The 21,324-nt window shown below is 40.1% G+C and overlaps 1 protein-coding gene and 1 pseudogene across 3 annotated transcripts in view; both read right to left on the reverse strand.

Moving 5' to 3' along the window:
- Positions 1-21,324, reverse strand: part of Ryr2 (ryanodine receptor 2) — a 574,535-nt gene that overhangs the window by 133,576 nt on the left and 419,635 nt on the right. For 2 of the 3 annotated variants that reach the window (XM_026788350.1, XM_026788349.1), the window contains exons 49-59: positions 19,783-20,003; positions 19,526-19,616; positions 18,375-18,515; positions 17,081-17,244; positions 14,965-15,043; positions 12,057-12,146; positions 11,571-11,708; positions 7,398-7,475; positions 5,088-5,163; positions 1,500-1,623; positions 554-669 (exon numbers count right to left, since the gene is read on the reverse strand). In XM_026788350.1, coding sequence (XP_026644151.1) covers positions 554-669; positions 1,500-1,623; positions 5,088-5,163; positions 7,398-7,475; positions 11,571-11,708; positions 12,057-12,146; positions 14,965-15,043; positions 17,081-17,244; positions 18,375-18,515; positions 19,526-19,616; positions 19,783-20,003 — 1,318 coding nt within the window. Of the gene's footprint in view, positions 1-553; positions 670-1,499; positions 1,624-5,036; positions 5,053-5,087; positions 5,164-7,397; positions 7,476-11,570; positions 11,709-12,056; positions 12,147-14,964; positions 15,044-17,080; positions 17,245-18,374; positions 18,516-19,525; positions 19,617-19,782; positions 20,004-21,324 lie in introns of all 3 variants that reach the window. The other variant, XM_026788348.1, reaches the window with a different exon arrangement.
- On the reverse strand, positions 10,050-10,939 carry LOC101995406 (annotated as a pseudogene).

Consider the following 21,324-nt stretch of genomic DNA (forward strand, 5'->3'; position numbering starts at 1 on the left):
CCTTGATGAAACTCTCATCACAGAGTATTCAAATTTTCAGTAGGAAAATGCTGTTCTTAGCCAGGTATGATAACATAAGCCCTGATAATTCCATCACTCAGGAGGCAGAGGTAGATAGATCTCTGTGAATCCAAAACTGGCCTCATTGATATAACAAGTTCAGGGCCAACCAGGGCTAACTACATAATGAGACCCTACTGCAAAGGCAAGACAAATAAATACCAAGAGGTTCAAAATGTGGACAATCTTTATATTGGTCATCTCACTGCTGATGACGTTTGATTCAGAAAAAAAAAATGTGCCAGAAGGCGATTACAAACTTACAATAGGGAAGTATTAGAATAACCAAACTTTTGTCAGTGTGTGAGAAATCCATGTGCTCTCATATATAGATATTTTCAAGTTTTCAAATTCAATCCACTCTCCAGAAACTTGGTTACTGGCTGTTATGCGTTCCTTTGTACCGAGATGGATGTAATGTGGGCACACCCTGACGCTGCACACATTAGGAATGGCAAAGGCTGGATGATGAGCAGCAAGAGCAGCTACTTACCAAACTCCAGGATGTACTGATGAGCCTCGTCCACATAGCGGATCAGCTGCTGCAGGAAACTATAGGCAAATCGCTTCTCAATGGAAGGTGTGTCCAGATCCAGGTCCTTGAACCCTCTGCAACAACAAAGATAAACACATAAGCATGTATACATGTATATACATGATCTATCAGAAGGTATTTTAAAAACTACGCATAAAATTGAAGGTAACATAATATTTTTATTGCTAATCACAAAGAAAGGTTTACCTATAAGGAATATTTTGCATAAAATACAAAACTAAAATGAATCATTCCAATACCACGTGTTAAAATATTGCATTTATGCAAATAAGGCATGGGTCTTTTTCCTTTTGCTTATAGATTTTGCTGAAATGATGGAAGGTGAAAAATGAAAACAGCCAAGGGCACTGCTGTCTCTGGCTTGAGCAGGGGCAACCATCCACTTGACACAACCTAGAGTCACTTAGGAAAAGAGTCTCAATGGGGGATTGTCTAGACCCGGCTGGCCTGTGGGCAAGTCTGTGGGGGGACTGCCTTGGTTGCCCTAAATTGCTGTGGGAAGAATAACCCTGAAAAGTGGATGGCTTCCTTCCATGTTTGGGGGAACCTGCGTTATGGAAAGGGAGAGAAAGCTTGCTAAGCACTAACTGGGTGTGCACTCCTTTTTCTCTGCTCTTGACAGTGATGTGACCAACAGCTTCAGCCTCCTGCCATTGTGACTTTGCTAAAGACAGCCTGCCACCCAGAAGTATGAGATCAAATCAACCCTTTCTCCTCTAAGCTGTTTTTGGTCACGTGCTCTACGATAGCCACCAAAGGGAAGCTGAGATGTGTATTCTGAATGCATCATCTAGTGGCCCCAAGGTTTAGTCAGGTCACTGAGTTCATCTTCAGTTGGAATCCCAATGAACATTTGGAAATCGTGAGATGGGTGTCCACTTGCCTGGATACAGCATAACCACTGATCTGCAGGAACTTGAAGATATCCTGAGCCTTCTCTCTGTCCTTGGCTTTCTCTTTGGCTGTCAGTGTGTCATAGGGTACCAACAGGGGATGGTTTCCTCCTCCTAAGAGAACGGCAAGAAAAAAAAAAAAACATGCACCATATACTCTGCGATTACACCCAGACAATGGTACATGGGTCTTCTAACAGGCATTTCAAACCTGAAAATACATAAATATGCAATACTGAGTGCTGGTTTCATGTGCTGTCACATTGGAACAAAAAGAGTCAAAGGCATTCTATATTCAGATGGAACTTAAATATGAGGAGTGGTAATAGACAATAAAGCAGGCATGGCTGAGTGGAGCGATATTAAGACAAACACCAGGGTGATGCTTCATTCCTCTGTCCCGAGGAGAGAAGAAAAGAAAAATCTACTCAATAAGGAATTCTTGTGGCACCTTCAAGATCACAGTATGCATATAAATATACAACACACACAAACAGACACAGACACACACTCAAAAACATGTAGGCTTGCTAAGTTAAAACTTGATTACTATTAAGTAGCTAATATTTTTTTTTTTTTTTTGCTTTTTCGAGACAGAGTTTCTCTGTGGCTTTGGAGCCTGTCCTGGAACTAGCTCTGTGGACCAGGCTGGTCTCGAACTCATAGAGATCCACCTGCCTCTGCATCTCGAGTGCTGGGATTAAAGGCGTGCGCCACCATCGCCCAACTTTAAGTATCTATTATTTGAAAATTAAAAGCTTTTAATCAGTGGCTTCTAGCAAGAGCCTGGATATACTACATGTTTAGAACTTGTGGAAAGTAAGTATATTTTTAAAAAAATTATGAGATTCAGCCAGATATGGAGAACATGTTATGTCTGGAGCATAGCCCCAGACTCCAAATCCCAGCATGCCAGGTCCTGACCCATCCCTGGGGGAGGGTCAGGACCACTCCCACAGGGTATTTAAGTGGGCTCCCAGAGGAAAAACACGTGGTTCCAGGTTTGCATGTGCTCTCTGCTTTCCTGTCTCCTCGCCATGCACTTGGCCGTCTGAGAGCACTGTATTTAATAGAATGATGGGCATTTGACCTGACCTAATTGGATTTCTTTGCGCCGGTGGAGCTGCCCCTCTTACGATTTTTTTCCTAACAGTACACATCCATAATTCCAGCACCTGGAGGTGGTGTCAGAAGGATCAGGAGTTAGATGTCATCCTTAGCTATGTATCAATGCTACCCTGGGCTACATGAGATTTGTCTCAAAAGCAAAATAAGAGAACTCATAAGGAGGGGCAAGGGAAAATCTAAATAGCAGTATGACTCTGAGGAATCCATTTTGCTCTTCCATCCCTCATTTTTCCCCCACTGATCATGTAGGTATGGGTGTGTTATGTAGGGGAAAAGGAGCAAGCTCCAGAGATTGCTGAAAGAATATGAAGGAGTTCCCAGGATGCTACCCAAAACATGCCAGTACTCACTCCGACTTGTGAACTTGTTCATATGGGAAGGGAAAGAAGGCTCAACCCTTGTTTCCAGGGCAGATCATCGCAGCACAAAATATTCCAAGTGATGATGAAAGTGGATAAGAGATAATCATAGTCCTAAACCCTTGTCACTGATGTTGGCACACGGGTAATAACCGCCGGACTTAACTCCTCTGCTTCTATTCATTTTGTTTTCTTTACTCTACCTCATCCTTAGCACGTTTGTGGGATTAACCCAAGACGTCCTGTATGCTAGGAAGTCCTGAGCTATATTCCCAGTCTTCACTCCTATTTCTCTTAATGAGACACATTTCTATTATGGCCTCTTATTCTCCCTTAAACTTTCATACACTCCTCAAGTGCACACAAAGATTACCAAATGTAGGAGGAGGCCGCGTGTTGGTTCCCATCTGTTGAGACCCAAAATAATCACACAGAAGTTGTATTAATTAAATCACTGCTTGGCCAATTAGCTCTAGCTTCTTATTGGCTAATTCATAGATATTAATTTAACCCATTTCTATTAATCTGTGTATCGCCACATGGCTGTGGCTTACTGGCTAAAGTTTCTGTATCTGTCTCTGGCAGAGCTACACAGCATCTTTCTGTCTCCGCCTTCTTCCTCCCAGCATTCAGTTTAGTTTTCCCCACCTACCTAAGCAGGACCTGCCCTGCTATAGATCCAAAGCAGTTTCTTCATTCATTAATGGTAATTACAGCATATAGAGGGGAATCCCACATCAACCAAATACCAGAGTGGACAAAATAAACTTCTCTCTTCAGGTTTTTCTAAAGTGAATACATCTATAAACAGCTGCAATGATGGTAAAAGAAATCAGAATGGGCAGAAATAAAACTGCAAGTTTCATGCTAAATCACTGAGTACTTCTAGCCTTCATATGTATACAGAAATATACAAACACACACACCCAAATGCAAGCACATACATATACAAACATGTACAAATAACATATGCAAACAATAATATATCTTAACACCTACACATATACAAACACACATACAAAATGTGCACAAATTAAAGCCAAATGAGAAACAATGCAAGAAACTCCACATAGAATGCACTGGCTTGAATAATATATTTATGTAAGTAATTTATGAAAAGATTTCATTAGCATCTTGGTACTTTTTAAAGGGGAGAAAGGGAACTGAAGAGATAACTCAGTGATTAAGAGAACCCCCTGCTCTTCCACCACTGACTTTGCTTCCCAGCACATACATGGCAACCACTATCTGCAAGTCCAGCTCAAGGGGATAGGATGCCCTCTTCCTGCCTCCAGGGGCACTGCATTCCCATCTACACATAAATAGTACAAATGAAACTAAAAACATTTAAAAGATAAAGGAAAAAAGGAGGAGAGTGAGGCAAGTGGATTGCAGCCTGCTTGGGATACCCGGTAAGTTTCCAGCCAGCCTCAATCTCATGCTAACTCCATCTCAAATGAAAAAATAAAAAGAAGGCTGAGGACATATATGGGCCTGGCAGAAGATGTACCTAAGGTACTGGCCTAGCATTCAAGTACTTGAGTTCAATCCCCAGGACTAAAAATAAAACTAGAGAGAATGAGAAAAGAACAAATGCAATCATGACAGTGGCAATAACATATGTAGTATAGACAGAAGGAGGAGGCTGAGATAGGGCATAAAACACATGAGATTGGTGAAAGTTTAGATATGAGGATCGTAGTCCATCTAAGGAATACAACACATTAATAACTGTACCCAGCCCTTTGATGCTAATTCAGATACTTGAATAGTAGTATAAATTAGTATAAATTCAGAGAGCTTTAAGATACAAAGAGGAAAAAAAATACGCCATTAAAATCCCAAAGAGCAAGGAAAACACATTAACAGTAAGGAAATTATACTTTCTTGTGGACTCTGGATGCAGGCATGTTTGAATCATTTTTTTTTATATGAAGATATGGTGGGGTCTTAAGCAAAAACATATAAACACTTCATTGGCTCCTACACACCTCTAGCACAACTCTCAGGGTTTTTATAGAGGTCTCTAGGAAATACTACCTTTGGATTCCAGCTCTCGGGGTTTTAATAGAGGTCTCTAGGAAACACTACCTTTGGATTCCAGCTCCATTTTCTTTTTCTTGGCCCATATGTTGTGGTAGTTTTCAGCCATCATTTCCGCCATAGCCTACAATGTACCAAATTTTGAAAAGTTAATTGATTCTTCAGTAAAAATAAGTAGATAAAAAATAAAAAGAGGACAGAATCACCTGATCAGGTGTGACACACAGACATATCTTAAAGAAATGTAGTAAAACTCAACACTCTCAGTTGGAAAACCAATTCCATAGAATTTTAATGATTTGAGAAATTACACAGGAAATATCACCAAACTGGACTTGATGGGAACAGCCTTTGTTATTCATTATGCTTAAAAAACATCTTTTTAAATTCAACAATGAATCTTCAAAATAGCTACGGATGTAGACAGAAAATAGACATAAATACAAACTTGTGTTATAGCTCATAAAGTTTTATAAACCAAAATGTACCTTATTAAATAATAAATAAGAAGAACACTATGGATAAAATTTTACTTCTAGGTTATTATTTGTCTAAACCAAATGGAGAGTCTTAGACTGGACATGATCTTTTCTTTCACATTCTGAGGGAAATGTTCTAATATTCTTGTTGTTGTTCTTTTGGAAAACTACAACTCCCAGACTCCCCCTGGACTATGGTTGCTGTGCGCGCACCTGCGCGCAGGTATGGGATATTCTTCCCAGATTGCCTTGTGCCCCCCGTTAAAAGGCAGGGCCACACAAGGCCCCTTCCTCTCGTCCTGCCTTTTCCTCGTGTGTCCCACATCCTTCGTCCTTTTGTGTTTCCCTCCCCCATTAAAGTGGACCCACGTGGGAGCCGCCGTGTCGTGTCTGTGTTTGTTCCGCCGTGCGTGTCTGTCCTGTGCCCCGTGTTCGAGAAGAACACCCCCTGCCCCCCTTTTATTATTTTTTAAGAAGAACACTTGTGCTCCTTCAAAATCAAAAATACAGTGTCATTTTAATTGGTTCCTTGAGCAAGAATAAAAAGTAAACCAAGCATTTTAACAGCACAAGAAGTTCTGATTTATACCTTTAGTTCATTCCCTTTGACTAACACTAATCACACCAAGATCAATATTGCACATTAACTTGCTAACTTAAGCTCTACGGAAATAAATTTTTATCTTTCATTCAAATCAGTCATTTCAAAACATATCCATTAATGACACAGAGCAAACAGGGCTACAGATGAGACAAATGAAATGTGCTCAATTTCCATAGATGATCAACCTAAAATATGCAGTCTTTAATAGGTAGTTATTAAACAGAGTACTCATGATTATTTACTCTTTCTCACGCACTTTTATATTTTTGTGTAAGTGCATGTGTGTGTCTGTGTGTGTCTGTGTGTGTATGTCTACAGGCACCCACAACATATGTGTGTGTCTATAGACACCTGCAATGTGTGTGTATATGTTTGTGTCTGTAGGAGCCCACAATGTGTGTACATGTGTGTGTGTGCACATACAATGTGTGTACATGTCTGTAGGCACGCACATTGTGTATATGTATGTGTGTTTATAGACACCCACAATGTGTGTGGTGTGTGTGTATAGACACACACAGTGAGCAGAGGAGAAGGTCACATCCTCTGTGGTTGGACACTTGTGAGCTGCTGAAAGCAACAAGTACACTTAACCACTGAGCAATCTCTTCAGTCCCAAGGACACATTCTTTAAAACGTTGTACAGTAGCACCTTTATTTTATCCTGCATGGGTCTCAACAAGGCTCCAGTAAAGCCTGAAACCTCGGATAATACCAGATACATAGTACAGTTTATATGTCTTGCTCTACACGCCCTGTAGGGCTGCCATGTTGCAGTAGAGTTCAGCTTTCCTGCCAAGTTCCAAGCCTCAGGCCTCCTCTGCATCACTGCAGTCTGGAGCCATCATACAGTAGAATAAGGATAACTGAACACAAGCACTGCTCTATTTGGATAGTCAATCTGATAACCCTGAGAGCTACTGCATGACTACACAGAGATCAGTACAAACAACATAAAACTACTGAACACAGGAGAAACTCATGTGGAATGGAGCAGGATGATTACAGGGTCCATCATGGACCTCAGAACAGGAAGTAGCAGCTGCTGAACATTTCAGATCACAAGAAGTAATGGAAACTGTAAAGGGTGAAACCACATATGAGCTTATGTTATCAACCTCTAGGGTGCTAAAAGACTAAGTGTTTAATAAACCATGAAATCTACAGACTGATCACATGATGAAACAATACATGCTATAAAATGCACATGAAAGTGTTCTGGTTTGCTTTTTATAACTGAGCTTTGGACACTACTGTGAAAGCCTGGATACTTACATGCAGGTCTCGGGTTAGTGTAACGTTGCTCATGTCAATAGCACGAGGGCTATACCCATGCGCTGCATCTATAGACACCTGGACAATTTGTTCAAAAACAGAAAAGCATCTCGTTAAAACCTGCAGAAAGAGTCTTCAGAAATGCTGTACAAGCGTCAATGGTTTTTGTGGTAAAAGCAACAGAGTAACTTCAAGGACACATTAAATTAAGTTTTGAGTATCTCAGATCACTTATGATTAAATAATTAATCGTAATACCTCAGGAAGGACCTTCTAAAAAGCTAATTATTAAGTTAGCAGCATGTGATGAGTCCCACGTCCTGCACTGTATTCCCAGCCAAGGACCACAGTAGCCTTGAGCTTCCCACCAACCCAGGTTAGCTACAAAGAGCTGAAGAGCTCAACACTTAAACTCCTGTTTGTGGGTCAGTTGTACAGACAAGCAGGGCCCAACTCAGATTACACAACTGTACCATGTAGCCTTTAATAGCTTACAGCGAAATCTTCACTGACCAGACACATAATTTCTGCATTTTTGCTTTTAAAAACTGGATGTAAATATTTATACTGATAGTTATATATTTCTGCTCCTCTCATCTTTGGTCTTAGAAGCTCCTTTTACAGTGGGTAGGGGCTAAAACAGATTCGTTACTGATTTAGCATCACCTCCCTGCGTGCACATGGCATGCACACACACACACACACGGCCAAGAGACTATCATAGAAGAGAGGGCAGGACCAGAGGACATGGCGGAAAACTGAGAAAGGCTGTCTTCTGGAGCTGACTTGGGCCATTGCATACAGGAATCCTCAGCAGCTGTGGTTACCTGCACGAGAACAGTCAGTCCATATTCCAGAATGGAGAAACTAGATCCATGCATGAAATTTCAAAAAATAATAATAAAGAAACCAAAACTAGTATTTTTTTTTTAAAGAGAGAGAGGCTAGCTCAGTGTTTGCATTCCGCATCACCCACATTAGGGGATCAGGACTGCCTATAACTCCTGCTCTTAGGGACAGGACACCTGGTGGGAAAATCCCCGCTGAGCTAGCTGCAGCTGGCCTGGCTCCAGAGTGCTAGCACTTAGCCTTAATGCACCTTCTGTTTAGCAGTTACCTTTTGTTTCTCTTGCGGCCCTCTATATGAATCTGGCTTGAGAGTTTACCAAGGATACCAAGCCTATGCAAAATTTGATTGGAGGAGCAACTGGGAAAACACAGTACCTTCTTAATTGAGAATTTGCACTTGGCATTACCCCTTTGGGATCTTCATCAGGATGTTTGGAGGATATGGAAATCAACTTGCTAAAGTGTAAATTGGAAAATAAAAGAAGTCCTGGGTGAAGGGAAAGCAGTGAAAGGCTAAATTCATCCCTAAGGTGGCTCTGTGTCATCTGCCCAATGGCCCGCAGAAACCAACACCCACGACACAATATTTGCTCTCCGCAAGAGGCACCGTCTTCAATTCTCTGCCGGCAGCAGCACTCACATGCGTGCAAACACACACAGAGATGAGTGCACAAAGACACAGAGAAATAGACCAGTAAAAGAAGACATCTACTGTCAACTTCCACAGCTTCATTGCCATTCCATCCCTTTTCTACGTCTAACCAGTGAGGAAGACACGAACTCTGGGTCTTCTTACAGTTCTTTAGTTCTGTCTTAAAATATTTCACCATCACGTTTATTCTTTTATTAAAAGTAGCACATGATGGAGAAGAATGGAATTCAAATAACAAGCACATGAGTCATGAAAGGGGACAGAAAAATAATTATTCTTTTAGTTTAGTTATAACTCTAACATTAATCTCTGTGTGTGTGTCTCTCCTGTGTCTCTCTGTGTGCCCATAGGGGTGTGTGTGTGTGATAGAGAGAGAGAGCATGAGTGTGTGCATGCATGTGTGTTCAGTAACGCATAAAGACATAATTGATAGTGAAAGTATAAAATTGGTATGACTCTGCACCTTCAGACTAGCTATCCTAACTGTATATGAACATAGAGGATCCATTTCTCTCTGTTCTTGACTGTGCTCATGCTATCACCTCCACTGTGATGATCTATAACCTGGAATTGTGAGCTGAGATAGACCTTTCTCCCTTATGTCCTTTATCACAGCGACAGAAACAGAACTAGATAACTTTGCACAATCACCCATTCTTCACCCAGCCAGCTGTCAGTCCTTGTCATTGTTTGTCCCCTTGCACAGGCAACCGATAATGTCTTGCGGTATAAGCGATATCATGCCTGTATCTGACAAGATTGACAAGATAACCTACGTGGTCCAAGTCCAGTCACTTGCCACTCTCAAAACTACATTTGCTCCTACACAATGGAGCCACCACTAAACGCACAGCCTATCTCAAAGGCAGGCATGACTTAGACGATCGACATCAGTCCCTCAGCACAGTGCTCTCGGCCCACATATATGCTCAAGAACAGTGGCTAAGGGCTGACCCTAGAGCTGGTCTGTTCCCCCACTATCTTCACCACAGTTCTGTGCAGTGAGCACAACCAGAATGTGGAGGCCATTGGAAGCCACGATTCAGCTATTCAGCGGCAGCAACCACATTAATTATTATTTCTTTGCTGTCCCAGCACTCCTAAGCTCTTTCTTTCTTTCTTTTTTTTTTTTTTTTTTGAGAGTGGACACTTTTCTTTAAAGTTTCTTGCAAACAACAGTTTTCAAGCTCACTGTGGTGGCTGACCACGTCCACGACCAAAGCCTCCTCTAAACTGGAACTCGGTGGCTGAGCCAGCCCTGGCCTCAGCTTTCTTGTCAGCACCAGGGGGCACAGCACTCCTTCTGTAGGTGTCTCTGTCCGCCTCCCCTCTTGTGAATCTTGCCGGGCGCTCACCCTCTGGCCCTTTGGGCCGAGGCCTGCCAGTTTCGGGACGGCTGCAGCGTAGGGTGGCAGGCACGATCTCCGGAGGTAGGTGGAGATAATCGCAGAGATACTGGATGCCCTCATTCGTAAGGTACCAATAGAAGTGTCTCCAAGGCAAACTGCTCCTTCACATAGCCTCGAGACTTCAGAGACTGCATGGCCTTCATGACATGAAGGTTGGGCACGTTCTTGTCTGCCAGCTCGGGGTGTTTGGGCATATGGACATCCTTCTTGGCAACCATCACTCCTTCCTTAAAAAGGAGCTCATAGATGGCAATCCGGTTCTTCTTGGCATCAACATCGCGGCGGCTGCAGGGTCTGGGACGGAGGCTGGAAAGGCCACTCCTAAGCTCTTTAGCTCACTCAACGAAACTATTGTCTTGCTGACTAGCCCTAGATTCCATGGTAATCATATCTGGTTACTACTACTCTGACATTTCTTGGCCATTTGTCTCCACCTACTCTATTTCTATCACTTCATCTGACCTGAAGCATGTGCTCTCTTGAAATCAGGAATGTTAACGTCAACTTATTATCAAGGAGTAATCATGTGTAAAGTTTATAACTTATCTCATTGCACCATCAGAGTATCTCAGGAAAATGATACTACTTTTGTTAGTTCATTTTGAGACAGGGTCTTACTCAGTTCACCGCATAGCCACGGGTGCCCTTGAACCTCTGATCCTATGCTCCTGCCTCCCAAGTGCTGGTATTCCAGGCAAATACCTCCATGCCTGCATTTGTAGGATGCCAGGAATTGAACCCTGGGCTTTATAAATACTAAACTAGCACCCTAGAAATTAAGCTACATCCCAGACTTAATTATTAGTATTATTACTATCATTATTAATATTTGTGATAGGATCTTGCTATATTGACAAGGCTGGCTTCAAACCTCTAGGCCTAAGTGAGATTCCTAGCTCAGTCTCCCCAGTAGCCAAAGCTAATACTACATTAAATTGGAAATTATTTTTAGAGATAGGGATAGAGCTCAGTGGTAGGGTGCTTGAATAGACATGCATGAGGCCTTGAGTACAATCCCCAGTGCCGGCAAATACATGTGTGCAGAGGATATGTGTACACATGCATTGTGTAAATATATATACACACATATATGTGTGTATACAAAACTATGTGTATCTATAAATTAAAATGTAAATATGTGTTATGCATATATATTATATACACACATAAGCATGTATAAAAATATGTGTATATATATTAAACTATAACTATATATGTGTGTGTATACAACACAAATTATTCATTTGTCACTATGACTCTCACCTGGCTTGTCTGAGAAATGCGTCGAGTCCGGTTATAAAGAGCCATACTGTCTCCCTCTCGTGTTCTCTCAATTCTCCAACCCCAAGCCAGCATCGTTTTTAAAGATTCCTTGATGGGCCAGCGATATATTTCTTTTTCCTAGAGAAAAAAAAAATTCAAGGATTAGTAGTATCATGAACCCAAAATGAAAATTCAAAATATTTAATGATTTGTTCTGAAATTAACCACCTTCATTCAAAAACTGATTATCACAGGATAGTTATGAATAAAAAAATAAAAATATTGAAGGGATGTATAAAAAGCTGAAATGTTACCTAGCTAAGGCTGCTAAGGAGATAATCGACCCTCACAAGTCATCCTCTGGCCACACGTACGAGCGTGCGTACGAACAAGCACCAATGCTCTCACACACACAAATACATGCAAAACAAAAATATCTCCAAATGTAATACTTTATCAATTTAAGAGGGGGAAAAAAGCTCTCACCTTTTCAGACAATAGTTTATATGGCTTCATTAACGGCTGGACCTTAGAAGAGTCTGAATATATTTCCCCATAAATCCATCCATTCGCCAACTAAAAAAAAACCAAAATATTAAAAATAGTTTTATATATATTAATTTTGGTGATTTTAAATGTACATGTGTTTGGTAACTATTTGGTAAAATAATTCTAAAGTGGATTAAGAAATGACTAAAGCCAACTGTTTGTTTTGGCGTGGCTGGGGTCTGAAGCCAAGGCTTTGTAGACAGTAGGCAAGCTGTCTCCCACTGGGCTACATTTCCAGGATGTTTTTCATTTTTTATTCTGAGAAGTCTTCTTGCTAAGTTGCCTTGAATGCACTCTGTGTCCCAAGGGAGGCCTTGGAATTAAAATCCTCCTGCCTCAGATCCCCAAGTATCTAGAATTACAAGCCTGACTACTTTGGCCTGGCTGAGGTCTAAGTTTAATTTAATTATCTAATTTAATTCAACTCCACTCTTAGTGTTACTTTCAGTAGCCACTTGGAATGACTTCCTTTGACCAGAGGGTAAATGCACCCTGTTTTCCTAAAACAAATCAGGTCTAACTATGCCCCATGCATAATGCCCTACAAAGAGGCTATAGGGATCAAAGACTGGTGTTAATTATTCAGACAAATCTTAAGCCCTGATCAGTGATGCATGCATGTCTATGAAAAGTTGGGTTAGATAAAAAAAAAAAAAAAATCTTAATTAAAAAAAAAGAGAGAAAAATATGCAAATAAGTAGTACCTTGGAATAACATTTCCTATTTGCTCATTTCTCTACCCCACCGTCTATCAATGGGATAGACATGATCATTCTCCAATAATTTGACCAGTTTGGTTTAGCATCATTTGCCCATAACCACCATTAGCTCTCAAAGTCTAGGTAGCTAGACTGAACCAGTTCAGGACTTCCTTCCCAAGGCATTCCTCACTCTTTCCCCATCCCAGACACACAGCGTGCAATGGAGTCATTGTATCAAAGTGACTCTTGAGTGACCTTCCTGATAAAACTTAGTTTCTCCCACACAGAATCACAGGATCACCACACAGACAGAAAGAGTTTCTGTGAGAAAGGAAGCAGCAGATGTTCACAGCACACCGGGGAGCAAAGCATAAGACTGTCCAGGCTACTTTTTGTCATCTTGACACAAACAAGAGTCACCAACGAAAGGGGAACCTCAGCTGAAGACTTGCCACCACCAGACTGGCCTAAGTCAGGTGGTGGGGGGGGGCGGCATTTCCTTCCCCACTGATTCATGTGGAAGGGTCCAGTTCACTGTGGGTGGCGCCATCCCTGGACACGTGGTCCCAAGTTATATATGAAAACAAAGTGATCAAACTATGAGGAGTTCCTCTCTGGCTCCTGCTTCTGTCCTGCTTGAGTTCCTACCCTGCCTTCCCTCAATGATCAACTATGATACATAAGCTAAATAAACCCCTTTCTCCCAAGCTGCTTTGGTTCTGGTGTTTATCACAGCAATAGAGATCAAACTAGGAAAGAGACATGCCATGTCAATGATTTATCTCAGGACACAAGCATCCTTTGGGGCATTCCCTGTATGATTTTCACTTCAGGGCTATATATGTGCATGCTAGACTTTTATACCATGTCAACTCAATATCTCTGACAAATTTATGATCACCATTCCCTCTCAAACAGAAACTGAACTCAACTGAAATGAGAATCATCTGGAAGGATACAACTCACTGAGTCTTCTCATTGTGCCATCTTCCTTAGAGATCCCATTTGGTAGATGTATTCTATATTTAGTGGACAGATTACCAATGCTTAAGACTCAATATTAGGGGAAGATGTCTCTTTTGGTAAAGTGCTCATTGTACAAGAATGACAATCTGAGTTTGGATCCCCACACCAGTGTAGCTGGATGTGGTAGCCAGTGCATGTGTGTAACCCAGCACTTGAGAGAATTTGAGGTAAGATGAATTCTGGAGCTCTCTGGCCAGTCTACCCCATCAGTAAGCTCAGGGCTGAGGAAGAGACCTTGTCTCAAAAACTAAGGTGAGCAATGATAGAGGATATCTAACATCAACCTCTGCCCCTACATTCATATACATACCTGTGCACACACACTCACATGCACACACACACACGTATGTGCATGGGCACTCATACATGCATAGGCATATTCACCCACCCAGATTGACATACATGCAAGCATATAAACAAACAAACATGTACTCACATGTACAACTCATACATATACACATAAATTTTAAGTATCGCTCATCTAATATAAAACTTCCTATAAAAAACAAAGTTTAGTTAAAAGTTAAATTTTGATGTGGAGATTTAAAAAAAAAATCTCAACTTTTTCCTGAATCCTCTGGTGGTTTTATATTTTACCCCACAAACAATACATACTTATAAATGACACTTGAAATTCAATAAACTGATTTTTAGAAATGTTAAAATTTCCAGATTGTCATGTATTTATTACAGAGAAACCATCTAAGTATTAACATGAACATCTTGTAACTAAACATCCATTACTAATTTGGATGTAGCTTTCTCTTTAAAAGAGAAAGTTGGGGCTTGGGATGTAGCTTAGTGAGAATAAGTGTGTATGGGGGTGCACATTTGTAATCCCAGAACTTGGGGCAATAAAGATAGGTAGATCCATTTAGCTGAAAAGGAAAGTTCTAGAGTCACTGAGGACCCTATCTCAAAGGAAATAAAAGAGAGAGTGATGCAGTCAATGAAGTCAGAGTCTGATCACTTCATGCACACATGTAAATGAATAGACATGCATACACAAACATATACACTACACATACATAAAGAGAAAGTTAGCATAGTTGTATATATTGGAGTAGCACCAGGCATTCACAATGGTAGCCTGGGAAGACAGCACTTTTGACTTTTACCTTGTCCATGGACCACTTATCGTGGGAATGTTCTGCATATTTGTTAATGAAGTATTCCAACTTCTCAGGAATTGTAATGCTACAAGAAACATAAAGGAAAAGAGCTTGGCATTCTGCAGAATTCACAGGCAAATGCATTCATATTTACTCACAGCTGAGTAATACTCAGATTCTATGCAACTCAACTGTTACAAAATAGTTGTAACAAAGAATTGCTTCTTCACGTTTCCAAACAATGTGTCAAGCACATCATGTCTATCTATTCATTTGGGACATCATTAATGTGTTAATAAAAAATAAATGTAATAAAATATATGTTAGTTAAAATTATTCAAATATTAAGACAATAGATTATACAAGAAAATGAAAACAAACGCAAACCAACATTCAGTAAGTTTGAAAATATGATTTCCTCTTTTTTTAAGGAATTATTTTGTCTTTTTAAACTGTGTTTATTAAACTATGAATGAACAACACTGTTGATTTCCAATCTGCCACATTTTAAACTTAATTTTATATAATTAGTTATGAGCTAACATTTTTTTGATATCAATCCTCCATACAGATAACATTGCAAAATGTTACTAATTAGGGCTACAGTGAAAAGTAATTAATAAACATATGCTTTATTGTTTGACAATATTTATTCTTGATTCCCTTTTTTACTTCAATGAATATTTATCCTATTCATGTCCCACATGTGCAATTGATGAATGGGTCTACTGATAAATATTAAGACATGTGAATATCAAATCTATCTATGAATAAAGAATTATACATTTAACTCCTTGATAATACAACTTAGTAGGCAGTTAACTTTGGGAATGAGTTCTAAATAAAACCAAACATAATGTGATCATTTTTTGATCTTTGCCAGGAAAATTATCAGTTAGTAACCAACAAACACATATTTAAGAAGCATACTCAAGTAGAAATTACTCAAATCACCATGTAAACTTATATTGAAAATTTGCCCTAGAAAGCAAACCCAAGTAAATTATCATGCATGCCCAAGACTTGTTAATTGGATTTCATTAATCAACACCAAAACCATTATATTGTTCTCCTGAAAATCCTAAATTATTCTGTATGTGAGCAGACCAGACACTTACCCAAGGAATAATGTTACTCTGTGTTGTTTGATGACTTACTTTGAAAGAAATACAAAGGACCAATCACATAATCCAAACACTTAGGGGTGGACACTTTTCTCACGGGACTGTCATGTAATATCAAGCATGTACTTTAACGACATTCTTAGATTAATGCCACATCACTTGGGTTGATAACCTGATTGGTTTCGGGGGATAAAACAGTTGGGAGCTGCCCTGAAGCCTCAAAGTTCAGTCTTAGACTGACTGAAGTAATAGTCAATGACCAGCATGATACTACTTTGCTAACTAGTCTTCCCACATTACCACGGCATCAGTAACCTAAGTGAAGAAGCAGCTTTCCTCAAAAATGGGAGCTGTGGTCCTACTCAAACTTCAGACACATGAAGCAGCCATGTATTCCATGCATCCCCATTTGTAGACCAACTTAGGAAACTAAGTGCATGTATGAAGCTTGACAGAGATCATATGTTTGATATTAGTTCAAGGCTATCAGTTATGTTCACATTCTGGCTATATGCTTACTTCTTGTGCCAATTTCCACTTTATATTCCTTCCATCTCTTTGTGATGTGGGATATCATCAACAGAACCTGAGCCTGGCCAAGATGCTGTGATGGACGAAATGAACCTGTTATTCAGGGACATCACTGCAGTAACACTTTGGAACTATCCTCAGCTAAAGATGGGGTTGATTGTGGGTACTGACTTCAGTTAAATTTTCAACTAATAAAACATATGCATTTTGTTGAGCCTCCTTCTCCTAGATATTATAATGTGGCTATCCACTGAGATTCCTCTTTCAGCAAAGAGCACCCTAGGGGGTACACACCCATTTCTGATATTGGTATATTCACCGTTATTTTTACAGCCATCTGACAAATTCAAGGGGCTCCTACTCAAAGGGGGCATGTACCAGAGAAAGTTCACTTCAGTACCTTATTCAATTTCAGACTGCACACATCATTTACAATAAAAATCTGCTGCAATAGAAAGAGTCCATACTTTGAGGTATCAACAGGTTGTGGGTTAAAGTTCCCTTCAGAATCCATGGATGACTGTTTTTCCATCATACTGACATAGTTTGACTCCATGTAGTCTGGAGGTAAAGCTCCCGCAACTGCACTCAGGCAAGGCAGGGCCAGTTTGAAAAGTTCTTGTTCATATTTCTGGGGAAAGAACAATGACGGTAAGCTATTATCTATATGACTCTCATTGTGGCTTGTTGATAAACATCCCCCACAGGCTCATCTATGTGAGCTCTTGAATTCTAACTAGTGGCACTGTTTTGGCATCATGGAACCTTTACAAGATGGATCCTTGTTGGAAAAATACCACTATACAGTGCTCTCTCTCTCCCCTCTTTTCTGTCTCCCTTCCCGTCTTTTCCTCCCCCTCCCTGCTATGCCTTCCCTGCCATGATGAATATGGTAGTTTGAATGTAACTGGACTCCATAAACTCATAGAAAACAGAGGTGTGGCCTTGTTGGAGTAGGTGTGACCTTTTTGGAAAAAGTGTGTCACCATCGGGAATGGGCTTTGAGATCGCCTATGTTCAAGATTCACCCAAAATCTCAGTTCATTTCCTGTTGCCTACATAAGATGGAGAACTCTCAGCTACCTCTCCAGCACCATGTATATCTGTATGCCACCATGTCCCACCATGATGATAATGGACTGAACCTCTGAACTATAAGCAACCCAATTGAATGTTTTCCTTTACAAGAGTTGCCATGGTCATGGTGTCTCTTCACAGCAACAGAAACTTTAAGACAATGGGCTGCATCTCCTTTGCAACTATAAAGCAAGACAAACCCTTTCTTTTCAAGTTGCTTTGTGTCAGCATATTCTATCACTAACACCAATCAACCACATGTCTGCTCTCCTACCTTCCTCCACTATTATCATTCTAGAAACATTGTTACAATCACAAGGAATATGCAACAATGATGATTATTGAAAATCAATGTATAGCGTATTCTCAACATGCATTATTAAAAAGGAGAAAAACAGAAAAAAAGGTAACTTTCCCTTGTTTTGCTTTGTTGAAACAGGGTCACACCCTATAATCCAGACCCAACCAGAGACTCATCTATGCATCCCAAGCTATTCTTAAACTTGAGAGCCTCCTGCTTCAACCTCCTCTGTGCTGGAAGTATAGGCATGCACCTTCATACCTGGCACTATTCAAGTCTTGATTAATAAGGACATTATTCCACTATAAATACCATCTTACAGAGAACCTGAGAATGTTTGTTTCTTTATCAATGCATATAAATCCCCCAAGACCTTCAATTACCTTTTGAGACAAAGCATCAAAAATGCCCCAAAATAACTTTCTTGATAAATGAAGTTCTTCTTCTGAGGCAGCACCAAAATTGCCCCACCCTCCAGGCAGGCAGTAGTATTTCCAGCATCTTTCATAATGATTTGTCAGAAGCTGTGTGGGAAAGTAGTCACAAAATTAACAGGCGAAAACATCTTTTCTATGTTTTTATTCCTCTTCCATGGCATTCTGAATGATATATAAGATCCATTGAAGTGGAACTATCAAATTCATGTGAGTTTTTTTTGGATACTGATTACATACAAAGTGTGGATCAACTTTGAAAACATATCTTGAGGCAGGTTGGAGAGATGGCTAGGTAGTTTAGAGCATTTGTGGCTATTGCAGAATAGTCCATGTTTGGTTCCCAGCACCTACATCAGGCAGCTTATAACCACATGTAATTCTAGTTCCAGGTGAACTATTGCATCTTCTGACCTTATTGTTACTACACTTACATGCGCATATCCACACACACATACATATAACTAATGTATCTTGAACTACATTCTTCTTTCCGGGGTTATTCTGATATCTATATACTCCAGAGTTCTTATTCCTTTAATCTCATTTACTCATAATTATGTGACTGTTATCTACTGAACTTCATGCACAACTATCTCCTAGAGTCCAGGTATAAAACAAGGGTATAGATGGTAGAACGGCCCAGAACTATTAAGTGGGAACCTTATCTCTGTGGGTATTTTGTCTCCTCTCTAACTTACCTGTAACCTGTAATGATCCAACCTTAATTCATGAGTAATCTCTGAAAATATCACTACATTTACTTGGCACTTACAGATGCAGTCTATGACCTACTTACATCCAAGTGTCTTTCAGTTATTTAGCAGCTTTATGGGAAATTTATTTGTGACCTGTGTCTGCCAAATTTATAGAATCAATGCTAGAGAGTGTACAATCCTATATTGCTTATTTAATGGTAAAACACACATACACTTCATAAGGCCTTTGCAATAACTAGGAGAAATTCCACAGCATCAGAGACCAAGCACACTAAGTCTACGAGACATATAATTATGTCTCGTAACATAATATGTCTGAGTATCAAGAAGTCAACTCAAGGGAGTAGGGACCACACAGTGCCAAGAAATCCTAGTATTTACCTTAAGAGGCATCTTTGCATGCTCATTCAACAGTGGAATGTCAAATACCAGCCTTCTGAGTAGGTGTTGCATCATAGAAGGTCGCAGTTGGCTGTTGGAACAAGGTCAATTATAACAATGGAGATAACCCCAAGACTCAGACATCCATATGTTGGACAATAAAAATAAATTGTGGATATACAAACCTTGAAAATTTCATAATAATTAAAAGAGGGCCATGGCATAAAGAAAACCGACACAGAGAGTCATCCACTTACCCACATATAGAGAGCAGGCACACTTCTATGGAGTCACGCTGAGCTTTGGTGAGGGAGCATCCCTTAGACAGTCTATATACAGTATGCAGCAGAGAGTCAATGAGGGAAGCATGGTGCTCTGTTCCAGCAAACAGGGGAGCACATCTCGTTAACAAAGGCAGGACAGCTGTGCAAAGGTACCGATTGAGGGCCAAGGCCATGTCTGTAGCACTTAGTGCAGCCTAGAGAGGAAGAAGAGGACACAGCCTTGTATGATCAGCAAAGGACTCAACGCACTGCCACATAATCTTCCTATCTGGAAATAATAATAGCAGGGTATCTGAAAATGAAGGCCTTAGATCCACTTTTGCCCATAGCTCACGTGATCTTCAGGACTTAAAACCTTCAACTACTGATGGTTCATAAGTAGACTAAAATGAGTGCAACAGTATCTGCCTTCTTGAAGGGGCCAGGAAATCCAACCTCAAGGTTAGGTTGTGATAGTATCATCTTCCCTAACATCTGTGGTGGAACCCAGAACTTAGTAAATAGCCCTATCCAACCTGGAGGGATATTATGATCTTGACCTGGAGCAAGGGAGCTCTGAAAAGACTTGAACTTCAGAAGGATGGGTGGCAGTGGAAGATGTCAATGGGCATTTCCTTGGAGGCAGAAAGAAATAAACAGATTTGCATATTTTGCATATCTGATCTCAGATTTGCACACACAATCTGAATTCAACTAATTAATATCATTCATACTTTTATTCATGTCTATAAGTGTCAATCATCAGGAGTCCACTGCATAACTATGTGGACATCTCTACTCCTCAGATGCAGAATGTCAAAGAAGATGAAACTTCCATCTTGTTTTTATGATTGTGCAGCCATGAATTTCTTAACTCAAGATCTAACTGTCCATGAGATTAAAGGGGCTAATTTAATTGATAAGTAAATAAATAAATCAGGACAATTTTGATGGAATTTGGTGTTCCACTTTCCTCCACAGTGTTTTAGATACTAGCCAGACACCAATAATGACAGATCTTCTATGGGGCCACTTAACATAAGTACTAAGAGAAAGGTAACTCAAGGATGCCACTGTAACTGACAGAACTACAGTGGCCACTCAACTGCCTTAGCACTCATTGCTTTCAAAAGGCAGCAAAAGTGCATAGGCAAATGTATTTATTTATATATTATTTTATTCTTTGTATATATAGACACATGTGTATGTCTGTGAGCACTTATTTATACATATGTGGTGAGACAAGAATTCTCTGGCAGGTATCTTTCTTAATCTCTCTACCTTCTTTTTTGTGTTAGGGTCTCTCACTGAACCTGACATTTACAGATTCAGCTAGACTAGCTAGCCAGTAATCTCCATGAATTCTCCTGTCTCTACCATCCAGTATTTAGATTTTATACACTCTTTTTTTTTCTCTCTCTCTCTCACATATACACACACATGTGCGTGTGCATGTGCACACACACACACTTATATGTAGACTACCATGCTAGGATTTTTTTAGTTGGTTCTGGAGGAGAAACTCAGGTTTATGTG

The sequence above is a fragment of the Microtus ochrogaster genome, unplaced genomic scaffold (genome assembly GCF_000317375.1).
Source record: "Microtus ochrogaster isolate Prairie Vole_2 unplaced genomic scaffold, MicOch1.0 UNK2, whole genome shotgun sequence".
Lineage (NCBI taxonomy): Eukaryota > Metazoa > Chordata > Mammalia > Rodentia > Cricetidae > Microtus > Microtus ochrogaster.